Below are 16,185 nucleotides of genomic sequence, written 5' to 3'. Positions count from 1 at the left end.
CTAAGGATGGAATTGTAAATATATGTACAGGGAGCGGTGGCCCTCAAACCCGTAAAAGGGAGAGATTAAATACATACATACATACATACATACATACATACAATTAAATTTACCTAAAAAATTCAAATTTTCAACAACAAAATATGAATTATCTATAAACAAGTTAATTTTCTGTCAAAATATTTATATTTTCACCTGAATAATAGAATTTTTAATGAAAAGAGCTGAATTCTAAGCCAAAAATATAAAACAAGAATTTTCAACTAAAAAGAATTAACTTTTGTAAATAAGAATAGTTATGTTTTCTTAGAGGCTTCTATAAATTCAGTTCGCATTTAAGATAAAACCGAGAAAAAGGGAATTTTCTTTCAAATAGGAGAAAAAGAGGAATTCTTTTTTAAGAAAAAAAGAGGTTCACCTACCACTCCGAGTATTTTACCGTCTGGTCCTCTCAATTCCTTCCTCCAGAGGATATCTTTGTCAGAAAAATGCCGTTGACAAACTGCGTGTCCAGCTTTAACGACAATGTCCTTTCGTGATAGAGCGCGTTGCCACAATTCAACTTCTGCTTTAGGCACCAGGAAAAAGTGCACCTTTTTCCCTTTTTCTTTTTTAGTAACTCCCCTTTTTTGACCGGATTTACATCCGAAAACTATACACCTTCGTACGCCCATTTTATCTTCTCAATTTCTGAAAAAGTATAAAAAGAAACTGTGAAATTTCGCCAAATTAAAAAGAAAAAAAAACAATTTAAATGCATTGAAGACAAAGAAATTCATTAACAGTGTGGCCGTTTTAATAACAGAAAAAAATTCCCGGTGCAAATCATTTTGATTTATTTCAAGCCAGAAATATTAAAAATTGAAGAATAACATTTTTGTTATGAACTGAACACTTCTTAAAATAAAAGTTAAATTATTTTCATTTTAAATAGTTTTAAAATCCTTAACAAGCTCCAATATTTTATTTTAAAATCTTGAAAAATCTACGTGTTGTTTTACATTTGATAAAATTTTACAGGGTGACCATTTTAATCGAAGACGAAAATTCCCGGTCATTTCCTGGTTTTTCCCGGTTCGAAAAAGTTTTTCCTTGTCACTAAAATTTTAAAACTCGAACTCTATTCTAAATATTTGTCCATTAAAAGTAATAAAAAATAAACAACAAATTAAAGCATTCAAAGTGAAAATCTTGAATTTTAAACTTTTGAAATTAAAGTTTAGAAGTTTTTCAATTAAAAAATTTGGTATTTTGGCATTTGGCTCAATAATTTACACGTATAAACTGAAAGGTCCTAACACTTTTCAATACTCTAAATTAAAAAATCAATCGATGAACTTTTAATTTTTTCAAATTTATATTATTAAGTTATTTTAGGCTAGAAACACAAAAATTAAAATTTTTTTAACTTAAATGTTCTTAAATTAGAAGTTCAATTATTTTCATTTTAAACAATTTAAGAATCCTTGGAAAGCTTTACAATTTTATGTTAAAATCTTGAGAAATGTAGAAGTTGTTTAAAATTTTTTCAAATGTTAAATTATTTTTGAATTCGAATATTCGTACCGAAATTTCGTTGCAAATACCCACAACCTAATTTAAAACAAAATGTAGATTTTTGGAGATTTAAAACAAAAAATTCAGAAGCTTTTTAAGAATTGTGAAAGGCTACAAAAGAATAAAAACATTTTCTTAATATTGCCTGGAAAATTAAAAATAATTTTTCACTTTGAAAAATTATTTTAACAGAATATTTAAGAAGATTTTAAAAGTTTTTAAAAAATTTTTGCAGAATTTTCTAAAAATTTTAAGAAAAATTCTATTCATTTTGAAATAGGTTTAGAAATTCTTTAAAAAATGTCCATACACTTCGTTTAAATTATATAACATATTAAGTTTCAAATTAATTATGAATCTTTTCAAAATTTCTAAATATTTCTTAAAATTACTCAAATTTTGTCTACAAATAATAAGTGTTCAATTATTATTTCTACATAAAAATTCAACAATTTTGCTTACAATCTAAACATTGTTTAAACAGAACAAGACAAATTTTAAAGTTAAAGTTTAAAAGCTTTTCGAACTTTTAACAATTTAAAGCTTCCCATGTCAGAAAATTAAGTTTCAAATCGTTTACTTTTAACTATTTGGCTTCAATTTTCTCGTATCAAATTAAAAGTCAAATATTGCTAAATATTAAATAATTATTATTTTTTCTTAAGTAAAAAATGTCGAATTACATGGGTTAAAAAGTAAATAATTTAGACTGAAAAAATATTTTTGATTGAATAAAAGCCTTTAGTTACGAATATATTAGTATTAAATTATTTTAAAGTTGAAAATAGTTTATATAGTTTAAATCGCAGTTTTACATTTTTTTAATGACTAAGTATTCGAATTGAAACAATAACAATCTGGAAATTTTTAAACATTGAACGAATTTAGAAACGTTTTATCAAATCAGTTATTGTTCAATTTTTAATACTAAAGTACAGATCCATTTAAAAAATTATTTATTCATTTATTAATATGTACAACTGATAAAATAATACTGTTTTTTTATCAAAAATTTACAACTTCAAATACTTTTAATTTTTAATGGTGTAAGTCTGCAAGACAGCACTTTAAAATTTAAAAATTTTTAAAAATAAGCTTCAAAAATAAAAATCCAAAATGAAAAATTTTTTAAGAAAAAGAGTTTTGAATAACACATTGTAAACTGAATGATATCATAATTGAAAAGGATATTAATTCAACTAATTATTTTGAAAACTGTTGAAATCGAACTTGGACAGAATTTTCTTCTGAAAATTTTTAAAAAATACCGGTCAAGAAATAAATTCCCGGGCTCAGAAAATTTCCAGGCATTTCCGTTTTCCCGGTTCAGCGGTCGCCCTGTTTTAGATTTATTATTTTTATTTTTTCAGAACTTTCAGCTTCATTTTAGACAATTTTGAAAATATTTTTAAATATTCTCTTAAAATTAGTTTTCCAAAATAAAATGTCATTTTCAATTTTCCTACAAATCTTGAAAAAATATGTTTTCTGCTTTTTTAAAGCTTTTCATACTTCCTCACAAGCTTCCATATTTAAAATCATTTCCAATTTTAAATTCATTTTGAATTTTTTTATACCTTCTAAAATCTAAATATCTCTTCAGCTTAATCGAAATTTTCTAGGAATAATAGGCGTTCCATAGTTACTAAAAATAAAAATTTAACAATTTTCTTGCAAATTACATTTTTTTAAATAGAACAATTTAAATTGTAACGTTTAAAGTTTAGTTTAGTTTCAAATATTATTTATAATTACTGAATTTTAATGAACATTCAAACATTTCTTAATATTAGGCAATATTGTTCCTTTTCTCAGTTAAAAAATATCAAATTCTCAAACTCTAGACTAAAATATATTTAGACTAAAAGAATATTCTAAATTTAATAAAAGCCTTTAGAATTGTGAAAATATTATTTTGAAGTCGTTTAAAAATTGAAAACAGTTTACGAAATTTCAATTGGGCATTTAGATTTGTTTAACTATTAAGACTTTTGGAACAATTTAATTTTTAACGTTAAAATCTTACATTTTTAAATTTAAAACAGATTTCGAAACATCTTATAAAATAAATTATTATTCTTTCATTAATCCTTAATGTACAAATCAATTTAAAAAAATAATTGCAATTTATATTCTCAGTTGATAAACTAACAATGTTTTATCAAAAATTGTAGATTTCAAACGATGCGAAATTTTATTTTTTAGTCTTTAAAACCTGCATTTTAAAATCATATAAATGAAACATGTACGCTTAAAAATTAAAATCTCAAAAGGAACATTTGTAAGCGAAAGATGTTCGAATTGCACATTGTAAACTGAATGATATAATTAAAAAAAGATAACAATTCAACTAATTATTTTTTTTTTAAATTGTTGAAATCAAACTTGAACCTATTTTATTATTCAAATTTGTAAAATTTCCGGTCAAAAAATAAATGCACTGTAATTTCCCGGTCTTATAAAATTCCCTGTCATTTCCCTCCAGCCCGCCTTTCCACTTATTTTTCAGAAGTGAAACGCAAGACTTTCTGAAAAAAATTTTTTAAACAATTTTTCCAGAATTTGATAACTGTTCAACGGGTTCGAGCCTTATAAAAAATATGATGGGAAACTCAGTATAGGTCCATAATGATTATCCTATCATGCATTTTTTATACTTTTTTCAAAATTCTACAAAAATCATTATAATTATTTCAAAGGATTTCAGAATTTTTAAGGTCTTTAAGGTCACTCAAAAGATTTCCAAAAGATTTATGAGATTTTTAAGGTTGTAAGCTATTCTAACAGATTCCAAAGAATTTAAAGAGATTTTCAAATTTTCGAGGGCTTTCAATGAAGTATTTCTACAAATTTTATGTTCAATTGTAAGGAATTTTTAGAGGAATATAATAAATTAATTAAAATTATCCTTGAATCTTGTGATTAAATTTTAAAAAATTATAAATCATTTAAAAAAAAATTTAATTTTGCAGAAAAAGAGTTTCTCGACTTTTTATGTTAATTCTTTCATCATTTTTGTATAATATTTTCACATATTTTTTTTGTAAGCACAATTTTGCATAAGTCTTTTTCGTTCCTTTCTTTGGTATTAATTTATTTTCAATTCAAGTCGTAAGATACTTTTTGTTTGATACTGCATATTGTTAATAATAATAATACATAATAGTAATAATAATGGATATTAAACTCAGGGTCTGGCCTATTTTTAACAATCTCAGGCCTTGAGATATTTTTTGAAAAAAGTTAATTCTTTGAAATTTTAAGCGATAACACACAGAATAAAGTCTAATTGTGAATTTTTTTAACATAAATGGAAAATAATATTTTTTCATCATGAATTTATACTTATTTATAATGTCTTTACAGCTTTTACAGAAGCAAAGAAAAAACAACAGTCTGTAACCTAACCTATAAATTAAAGAATGTTGAATATACGTTAATTGTTCGTCTCTCCGAGTATTTTAAAGGTTAAAAATGTTGCAAAATTGTAAACAAAATGTTTATTACTTAAACAAATGATAAGAATATAGAAAAGAAGGGTTTATAAATAAATATTTGGAAGTATTCAAAAACTTACCTTTTTGTACACTTTATTATCACAATATTAACTCATTTTCTAATTCCAAATTTCTTCCTTTTCAATGAGAAGACACTTTATTTATTGATTTTTCTTCAAAAAATAATAAATCGACAAGTCGACAATTATTTAATGAGCTCAAATAAAGAAGGAAAGAAATTTGCAAAAATATGTATAGAAAACAAGCGCCATTTTATTTCCACCAATTTCCGCAAGCAGCGCATGCGTACTTATATTTGGCGGTCTTATTAAAAATACTTAGTTGGGTTTTTATTGTATCTTTAATGTTAATTGTAATAAATAACAATAATAATTTTTTAATTTACTATAATTATTAAAATTGAACTATTTTTTATTTTTTAATGAAAATTAAATTTTTATTAAAAATAAAAATGTCAAATAAATAGATTTCTTGTTAAAAATTTTAAGAAAAATTCGCGCCATTTTAAAAGATATTTAGGACTTTTAATTTTTTAAGAAAATTAAAAGTGTTTAATCAATTTTCGTGAAACTTTCAAAGTTTGAAAATATTTTTCATCTCTTCGAAAATATTCAAATTCCTAAATAAATATCTTTTAAATCGACTCGAATTTTTCCTAAAATTTTGAATAATCTTTCAAATTACAAAAAATTGCCTGCAAATCTTCAAAAAATTTTTCGAGATTATAAAATATCCGATAATACAAAACAGCCAACAGCAGAAAATTCCCTCATAAAAAAATTCCCGAATCTAAAAAATTACGAAATTGCTAGATTATAAATTTATAAATAAAATAAAGCACTTTTATTTGATGTAGATATTTTTTTTACAGCTTATGTAAACAATTTTTTAATTGCCTAAATTCGGGAATTTTCCAATTTGGTCATTTTTAATTATTGGCAACTTTATAATTTTGGAAATTTGTTATTTCGACTATTTTCTTTTTCGCCAAAATTTGATTTCGGAATCATCAAAAATCTAAATTCTGTTAAAAAATTTGAACACCGTTTCAAAGAATCTTTGAAATTGTTTCTAAGGTTTTAAAATTTTTTTTCAAACGATTCGAATTTTTCTTAACATTTCTGCAAATATAGAAAAAATGTAAATCAATAAATTATTTATTAATTCAATAATTCATTTTTTTAAATATTTACTTGAAATAATTTTAGATAAATAACATTACATTTTTCTAAGAAGTTTAAGATTTTTTATCCTCTTGAAACCTCTCAAAATTGTCACAAAACTTCTCATTTTTTTTTATTCGAAATCTCCAAAAATATTCTAAATTAAAAAATGCTCTAGAATTTTCTAGATTGTTTTCTGACAATTTTTTAAATCTTTTTAAATATTCTCTTAAATTAATTTTTCCAAATTAAAACATTGTAAAATCTACATTATGTTTCAAATTTGTTGTAATCTTTTCAAATTTAACATTATTTTTGAAATTTTTTATTTCTCAACATCTGCAGAAATTGCTTTACAGTCATTCAGATTCTTTTTAGTAAATTCAAAAAGTCTTTTGAAATTTCCTTAAAATTTTTTTAAATATTCTCTTAAAATAAATTTGAAAAAAAAATTATTTGAAATTGAGCGAGGAAAATTACAAATTTGTTTCAAATATTGCAACCTTTCAAAATCCTTTTAAAAAACTTATAAATTTTTTGTTTCAAGTCAAATCGAAGTTCGAATTTTCTGACAATTTTTTAAGTTTGAAAAATTAAAAAAAACTGATTTTTCAACAATTTCGGAATATTTCAAAATTCATTAAAAGCTTCGAATTTTTTGTATTCGAAATCTCCACAAATGTGCAAAATTAAAAAAAATACCTTTGAATCTTCATGATTATTTTCTGAGAATTTTTTTAATATTTTAAAATATTCTCTCAAATTAATTTTTCAAAATTAAAACATTTTAAAGTCTACAATATGTTTCAAATTTTTTGTAATCTTTTTAAATTTTAAATTATTTTTGAAATTTTTTATTCCTAAAAATCTACAAAAATTGCTTTACTGTCTTCTAGATTCTTTTTAGAAAATCTAAAAAGTCTTGTGAAATGTTTTTAAAATCGTTTTAAATATTCTGTTATAATTAGTTTTAAAAAATCATTTGAAATTGAGCGAGGAAAGTTACAAATTTGTTTCAAATTTTGCAACCTTTCAAAATCCAAATAAACTTATAATTTTTTTGTTTCAAGTCAAATCTAAATTGTTTACAAATTTTTTGGATGTCTTTTCAAATGTTGAATCAGTTAAAATTTTGTTCCTAAACTTCTAAATATCTTTTTAAATTATTCGAATTTTCTGAAAATTTTTAAACAAATTGAAAAATTTGAAAAAATTAATTTTTCAACAATTTCGGAACCTTTCGAAATTCTTTAAAACCTTCTAATTTTTTTATTCGAAATCTCCAAAAATGTGAAAAATCTTAAAAAATCCCTTTGAATCTTTCAGATTATTTTCCGAGAATTTTTTAACATTTTTAAACATTCTCTTAAATTAACTTTTCAAAATTAAAACATTTTAAAATATAAGTTATGTTTCAAATATTTTAAAAATCGTTTTAGAGTATTTAATAAATCGTTTGAAATGCTTTAAAATGTTTTAAAATCTTTGCTTGAAATTATTTTTAAAAATAAAAAATCTTTCTAAATTTTCCGAGGAATTCTTAAAATATTTAATTATTTTTTTATTTTTTTTTCAATACGTCTACGTATTTTTTTAAATTATTAAAATGTTGAAAAATGATAAAAAATTGAATTCTTAACCATTTCGGAACCTTTCGAAATTCTTTAAAAGCTTCTAATTTTTTTATTCGAAATCTTCAAAAATGTGTAAAATTAAAAAGAAATCCCTTCGAATCTTTCAGATTATTTTCTGAGAATTTTTTAAACATTTTAAAATATACGTTATGTTTCAAATATTTTAAAAATCGTTTTTGAAAATTTAATAAATCGTTTGAAATGCTTAAAAATCTTTTAAAATCTTTGCTTGAAATTATTTTTTAAAATAAAAAATCTTTCTAAATTTTCCGAGGAATTTTACAACTTAAAAAGCTTCTAATTTTTTTGTTATAAATCCTCGAAAATCTACATTATTTATGAAATTTTAGGAAAGCTTACAATTTTAAATAATTTTTAAAAATATTTCTAAATTTTTTACAAATTATTTTTAAAAAATTTAATCCTGCTAAATTAAAAAAAATTGCTTTCAAATCATGGATTCTTCTTAGAAAATTTTGGACATCTTTTTCAACTTTCTTTAAAAAATAATTTTTCAAAATTAAAAGATAATTAAAAATTTTCCTAATAACTTCAAGAAAATTTGTGTATGAATGCATCAATTTTGTCGAAAATTTTGTTATCTTGGAAAATCGAAAAATTATGCTTAAAAATTTTATACATTCTGTTTCAAAATTTTAGAAAATCATTCTAAATGTTTTGAAATCTTTTTCACTTTTTCTTCGAATTCATTTTTACAAAAAATAATAATTTTAAACTTTCTTTGGAATTTTAAAAAAAACTTTGTATTCTTTTAAAACGTTTCAAAAAATTTTTGTGTGGGAGGAAGAAAAACAAAATAATTCTTATCTAGTTTTCCATCTCATACATTTTAAAACAGCTTATTTTTTTGTGGAAAATCACGAAAATATAGTAAGAACTATCTCGGGTCTATTAATAATTTTTAAAATTATATAAATGTGTAAAATAAAATATTAAAAATATTGAAATATATCCATTTTTTAAATTCTTTGATATGCCAAAATTTCAAAAAATGTATGCACAGGAATTTAAGAATTTATAAAAATTTGAAAAGACAAATAAATAAATACCAAAAATTTTCATAATTTGAAGATTCAATTTTTCGAGTGAAAGATAAAATGATTTTTTTTATATTCCTAATATGCGTAAATAAAAAAGAAATCTTTCCAATTTCGAAAATTGGTCCTAAACCAATATTTATAAACTAAATATTATTTAAAATAAAAATCTTATTGACTTCTAGAATTTTCATTATTTAATTAAAGAAATTAATAACAGTAATAACGTATTATATAAAAAAGTAAAAATTCCAAATTCTCAAATAAAAAAATTCCTACATTAAAAAAAAAATAAGTTACAAAATCTAGTTTAACTTTATTTCATTAAAAAATAAAAGCCGAAATTCTTATATAGAAATCGGAATAAAAAATACATAAAGACCAATTTCATAACAATAAATACATTCTCCCCTTAATCGACTATAGAAACTATATTTCTAATTTATAAAAGTCTAAAATCTTAAATACTTTTGTACACTATATACAAGATAATCGTTATTAATACCTTTACAGATAGCTTTCAGAAAATAAATTTCGTTTTCATTGAGAACCGAACTGGGAATAAAAAAGAGCAATTGCAGGATCTTCATTTTCACAAGTGATAAGTATGTCCCGAAACTTATCCAGAATCTGCAATAATTGCGATCTCCGAATGTTTTCTAAATACATGATTTCTTCGAGATGATGTCCACCTCGAAAGTAACCGAGACGGCAAAGTTTGTCCAAAAGAATCATATCATCTGAGGGAATGGGATAATTTTCTGCCTGATAATCGAAAATTCCATCCTCCTTGTGAATGGATAAAGGCATATCAGTTTTTGAATCACTAGGTGTCCCTTTTGGCGTATCACTTAAACTCCAACTACTGTCTTCCTGCTGTTGTCCATTTTCATTCTCTACTGTTCCAGTCGGACTCGATGTGTCTGAAGACTTTGCATCCTGCCAATTAAACAATTTAAAAGGACAACTTTCACCGTCTTTTAAACATTTCTGAATCTCTCAAGTTAGGGACCGTACTTAAATTATGTAACAGCTCAGGGAGGGAGGGGGGCGAGACATTTTTTTACGATTTTTTTACGGTAGAAGGAGGGGATCCTCATGTAACGTAATTCTTGCAAATTCCAGGGTGGCTATTTTAATCGACGAAATAAATTCCCTATTATTTCCCGGTTAGCAAACATTTTTCACGGTCAATAAAATTTAAAAAATGGAACACTAAAGCTAAACAATTTTCCACTTGAGGTAATAAAAAATGAGCTTCAAATGAAAGTATTCAAAGTGGAACTGTTAAATTCTGCACTTTTAAAAATTAAATTGAAAAGTTTTTTATTTAAAATTTTTGTATTCAAATGCTCAATAATTTACGCGTATGAAATTAAAGGTACTAACATTTTCCAATATAGAAAATATAAATCCACGTTATCATTTTCAATGCTCTAAATTAAAAAAGCAATCAATGAACTTTAAAATTTTCAAAATTATATAATTTTAAGGAATTTTAAGCTAGAAACATTAAATATTGGAAAATTGAAAACTTTTTAATTGAATACTTCAATTTGAAATTCAATTATTTTCTTTTTAAATAGTTTAAACATCCTTGGAAAGCTTTAACATTTTATTTCAAGATCTTGAGAAATCTAGTAGTTTTTAAAATTTGTTTTAAATTTAAAATTATATTGAAAATTTTTCAGAACTGCCAAATATCAGTGAAAATGAATAGAATTTTTTCTACAACTTTCAAAAAATCCTGAAAATTTTACAACATTTCTTTACAAATTGGATGGATGAATAACAATTGAACATTTATTATTTGTAGGCGAAATTTGAGTAATTTTAAGAGATATATAGAAGTTTTGAAAAGATTCAAACTTAATGTAAAACTTGAAATGGTAGCCTAATATAAAACAAAACGTAGATTTTCGCAGATTTTAAACAAAAAAATTAGATTCTTTTTAAGAATTTAGAAAGGCTTCAAAAGAATAAAAACATTTTCTTAAGATTAAAATGAAAATAAAAATAATTTTTCATTTTGAAAAATTATTTGAAGGGAACATTTAAAAAGTTTTTCAAAGATTTAAACAAAATTTTCAAAAATAATTCTAGAAGATTAAAAAAAAGCTTTCTAAACTTTGCATGATAATTTTTAATCTTTTTAAAAGTTCCTAAATATCTCTTAAAATAACTCAAATTTTTTTCTACAAATGTTCATTTGTAAATTATACATCAAAATTAAAAAATTTCACTTACAAATTAAGCATTTTTCAAATACAATAATTAAAATTGTAACGTTCAAAGTTTAAAGGTTCTTCGAAATTTCAACGATTTCAGGCTTTCTATGTCAAAAAATTCAGTTAAAGAGTCTTCACTGTTAAATATTTCGATTGTATTTACTTGTCTTTAATAAAAATTTAAACATTCAATAATTAATCTTTATTTTAATTAAAAATTTCAAATGGAATGGGTTAAAAATGGAATATTTTAGACTAAAACAATATTTTAAATGGAATAAAATCCTTTAATTAAGAATTTATTATTATGAAATTATTTTTAAGTTGAAAATAAATTACAAACTTTCAGTCACACCTTCACATTTGTGTAATGACTAAGACTTTAAAATTTAAACCGTTTAAGTTTTAACGTTAAAATCTTAAAATTCTTAAATTTTGAACTGATTTAAAATCGTTTGTCAAATCGTTTTATGTTCACTTTTTATTACTTAAATTAAAGATAAATTTTAAAAAATGTACTTATTTATCAAATAAAAATGTTTTTATCAAAAATTTTCAAAATCAAAGGCTTTTATTTTTTATTTATTCGAGTCTTTAAGAAAGCATTTAAAAATCATTTAAATTAAAAACGTAAGCTTAGAAATAAAAATTTTCAATGTGAAAAAAATTTTAATTTCGCATTTTCTTAGGATTCAAATGAAAATTAAAAATAATTTTTCATTTTGAAAAATTATTTTAAGAGAATATTTAAAAAGTTTTTCAAAGATTCAAACAAAATTTTCGAAAATAATTCCAGAAAATTAAAAAAAACTTTCTAAAATTTGCATGATAATTTTAAATCTTTTTAAAACTTTCTAAATATCTCTTAAAATAACTCAAATTTTTTCTACAAATGTTCATTTGTAAATTATACATCAAAATTTAATTCCAGGTTTCAAATTAAAACCGTTTGAATTTTAACGTTAAAATCTGAAAATTCTTAAATTCTGAACTGATTTAAAATCGCGTTGTCAAATCGTTTTTGTTAACTTTTTATGCCTTAAAGTAGAGATAAATTTTAAAAAATGTATTTATTTATCAAATAAAAATATTTTTTATCCAAAATTTTCAACATAAAAGGCTTTTATTTTTTATTTGTTCAAATCTTTAACAAAAGAATTAAAAAATCTTTCAATAAAAAATGTAAGCTTAAAAATAAAAATTTTTAATAGCAAATTTTTAAAGTCAAATTTTTTTGATTTACGCCTTTTTAAGCTAGATAATAGCATAATTGAAAAACATAACAATTTAACTAATTATTTCAGAACTGTTGAAATCTAACGTGGACAGATTTTTCTTTTACAAATTTGTAAAATTCCCGGTCAAAAAAAAATTCATTGTCAGTTCCCGGTTTTTCCTGGTCTCAAAAAACTCCCGGTCATTTCCCGGTTTTCCCGGGCTAGCGGCCACCCTGAAATTCGCAAAAACTTTCCCCTAAGTTTACCTTGTTAGTTATAAATTTTATTATTTGTTTGAAAATTTAACAATTTTCTGAAAAAGACATCCTTTTTCGTTGCAAATTCAACTGTTTTGCTAAAAACCGTATCTTTCGGTTAAAAAGTCAACTCTTTTAGCCGAACATTAACCTTTCATTTAAAATTCATATTTTGTTGCCGATAAATCAAATGAAATCTTTTTTGGATAAAAAATATTTTTTCTGAAAATTTGTCTTTTTGATTTAAAATATCATCTTTTTTAGGAGAAATATTGCATCTCTCTTTGATAAAAATGCAACTGTTTTGTTGAGAATTCAACAACTTTCTCGAAAATTTACTTTTTGTTTAAAATTCATATTTTTGTGGTGAAAAGTGAATTGAAATCTTTTGGACGAAAATGCACCTCTTTTTTTTTGAAAATTTGTCTTTTTCATTTGAAAATTCACCTGTTTTAGTCTAATTTTTTTTAGACAAAAATACAACTAATTGCTTGACAACTTAACAATCTTGTTAAAAAGCCATAATTTTTTGTTAAAAATTCGACTATTTAACAGAACATTTACTTATTGTTTACAAAACTTATTTTGGCGTTGGAAAGTTAACTGGAATCTTTTTTGTATGAAAATTTAAGTATTTTTTTGAAGTTTTTTTTTTAAATATTCATCTGTTTTAGAGGAAATTTCATCTTTCTGGAATAAAAAAGCAGCTTCCCGTTTAATAATACAACTTTTTTGGTTGAAAGTTTGTTTTTTTATTAAAAATCCATTTGTTTAAAGCGAAATTGCATTTTTTTGAAATAAAAATGCAACTACTTGGTAAAAATTCAACAAATTTTATTAAAAATTATATATATATATATTTTTTTTGTATTTTGGCAAATTCGCAAAAACTTTCTCCTAAAGATGATCTTTTTAGTCATAAATTTTATTATTTAGTTAAAAGTTTAACAATTTTCTTAAAAATACAGCCTTTTTGTCGCAACTTCAACTGCTTTGTTAAAAATTCGTCTTTTTCGTTTAAAAATTCATCTCTTTTCGCAGAACATTAACCTTTTGTTAAAAATTCATATTTTGTTGCTGATAAATCAAAAGAAATCTTTTATGGATAAAAACAATTTTTTCTAAAAATTTATCTTTTTGATTTAAAAGTTCATCTTTCTTAGTAAAAATAATGCATCTTTCTTGGATTCAAATACAACTGGGTTTATGAAAATTCAAGTATTTTCTAAAAAAATTGACTTTTTGCTTAAAATTTGTATCTTTTTGTTGAAAAGTCAATTGATATCTTTTTTGGATAAAAATCCAAGTCTTTTTTTGTTGTGGAAAATTTGTCTTTTTGATTTAAAAATGAATCTACTTTAGTAGAGTTTTCATTTTTCTTGGACAAAAAGGAAACTGTGAGGTTGAAAATTTAACAAACTTATTAAAAAGTCATACTTTTTTGAAGTTGATAAAAAAATATTCATCTGTTTTAGTGGAAATTTTATCTTTCTTGAATAAAAATACAACTGTTCGGTTGAAAATTCAAATTTTTTTTGAAAATGTGTCTTTTTGATTTTAAAATTCATCTGCTTTAGCAGAAATGACATTTTTCTGGGATAAAAATTCAACTCTTTATTTGAAAATGAAACTATTTTGTTAAAAAGTCATACTTTTGCTTGAAAATTCTGCTGTTCGGTTACAAATTTATCTATTTCGTGGAGAATTATTTTTGCTAAAAAAGTTCAACTGCTGATGTTGAAAAGTCAACTGAAATATTTTTTTAATAAAAACTGTTCTGAAAATTGGTCCTTTTAATTTAAAAGTTCATCTTTTTTATTACAAAAATTACATCTTTCTTAGATAAAAATGCAACTGTTTTGCTGAAAATTCAACTATTTTTTATAAAAATGTACTTTCTGTTTAAAATTCGTATTCTTGTGTTGAAAAGTCAATTGAAATCTTTTTTGGATGAAAACTCATCTATTTTTTTATTGAAAATTTTTCTTTTTGATTTAAAAAATTCAGCTATTTTATTAGAATTTTCATTTTTCTTGGACAAAAAGTCAACTGTTTGGTTGGAAATTTAACAATTCCTGTTTTGGGATTTGAAAGTGAACTGGAATCTTCTTTGAATGCAACTTAACTATTTTTTTAAGTTTTTTTTTATTTCATTTGTTTGGGAAAAAATGTCATTTTTCTTAAATAAATATGCAATTTGATAATTTTTTAAAGTTTGTCTTTCTGATTTCAAAATTTATCTGCTTTCACAGAAATCACATGTTTCTTGGATACAAATGCAACTGTTAGGTTAAAAATTAAATTATTTTGTTTTAAAGTCGTACTTTTTGGTTGAAAATTCTGCTGTTTTGTTGAAAATTGAATTATTTCATATAAAATTTACTTTTTGTTTAAATTCGGTATTTTCATATTTAAAAGAGAATTGAAACCTTTTCTGGATGAAAATTCAACTGCTCTTTTTTTAAATTAAAAACTCATCTGTTTAAAGCGAAATTGCATCTTTCTTGGATAAAACTGCAACTTTTTGGTTGAAAATTAAACTATAATGTTGAAAAGTCATACTTTTTGGTTGAGAATTCTAGTATTTTATTACAAATTTAACTGTTTCTCTTTTTTTTAATTGTCTTTCTCCATTAAAAATTCCTCTATTTTAGTAAAAATTTCATCATCCTTGGATAAAAGAGCAAATATTTGGTAAAGAATTAAACTATTTTGTTCAAAATTGACTCTTTTTGGTTGAAATAATTCGACATTTTGAATTGAAATTTTTTCTTAGAAACTTATTTTTTGTTACAAAATTCATATTTTGATCTTTAAAAGTCAACTGGAACCTTGTTTGGATGAAAATTCGAATATTTTTTTAAACCTCTTTGGTTTTTGAAAAAATTCATTTGTTTTAAGAAAAGTTTAATCCTTTTTAGATAAAAATGCAACTATTGGATAAAAATTCAACAAATTTTATTAAAAAGTCATCCTTTTTGGTTGAAATAATTGGACTTTTTGAATTGAAATTTTTTTTCGTAGAAACTTATTTCTTGTTTAAAAATTCATATTTTGATCTTGAGTATTCTCGTTGGTTGAAAGTTAATCTATTTTGTTTAAAATTAATCTGTTTTAATTAAAAATTGCAAAATGTGGGTAAAAGTAGAAACTACATTGTTAAAAATTATTTTTTTCATTTAAGGCTCATGTCTGTGATTTAAATTTTTACTGTTTAGTGGAAAAGCCTTTTTTTGTTTAAAATTAATTTTTCAACTGAAAATGTAACTTTTCCATTTTTTAATTGATATTTTTTAGTTGATAAGTCTCATTTTTTCGGTAAAAAAAATAATTTTCTTGATTTGAAATTTCCTTTTTGTTGGGTAAAAATGCATCAGTTGGGTATAAAATTAATTTTTTTGCTGAAGTCATATTTTTTGTTTCAAAATTCAACTTTTTCTAGAGAAAAATCGTCTTTTGGGTTTGAAAGTTACACCATTTAGATAAATTTTTATTTATTTCTTGAGTGAAAAAACTTTATTTGTTGAAAATTCGCCTTTTTGGTTTTGAAACT

At 22.7% G+C, this 16,185-nt stretch overlaps 2 protein-coding genes across 2 annotated transcripts in view; both read right to left on the bottom strand.

The window, feature by feature from the left end:
* LOC117180346 overlaps positions 1 to 5,324 on the bottom strand; it is a 31,427-nt gene extending 26,103 nt beyond the window's left edge. The window contains exons 1-2 of the mRNA XM_033372793.1: positions 5,135 to 5,324; positions 423 to 690 (exon numbers count right to left, since the gene is read on the bottom strand). Of these exons, the coding sequence (XP_033228684.1) occupies positions 423 to 674 (252 nt within the window). The 5' untranslated portion in view covers positions 675 to 690; positions 5,135 to 5,324. The remainder of the gene's footprint in view (positions 1 to 422; positions 691 to 5,134) is intronic.
* A 4,008-nt stretch (positions 5,325 to 9,332) lies between these two features.
* Positions 9,333 to 16,185, bottom strand: part of LOC117180771 (GATOR complex protein NPRL3) — a 30,842-nt gene continuing 23,989 nt past the window's right edge. The window contains exon 7 of the mRNA XM_033373271.1: positions 9,333 to 9,869. Within this exon, the coding sequence (XP_033229162.1) occupies positions 9,471 to 9,869 (399 nt within the window). The 3' untranslated portion in view covers positions 9,333 to 9,470. The remainder of the gene's footprint in view (positions 9,870 to 16,185) is intronic.

This window comes from Belonocnema kinseyi, chromosome 9 (assembly GCF_010883055.1).
Source record: "Belonocnema kinseyi isolate 2016_QV_RU_SX_M_011 chromosome 9, B_treatae_v1, whole genome shotgun sequence".
Lineage (NCBI taxonomy): Eukaryota > Metazoa > Arthropoda > Insecta > Hymenoptera > Cynipidae > Belonocnema > Belonocnema kinseyi.
Note: the sequence above shows the minus strand (reverse complement) of the source record. Positions and strands in the feature narration are given on the sequence as shown.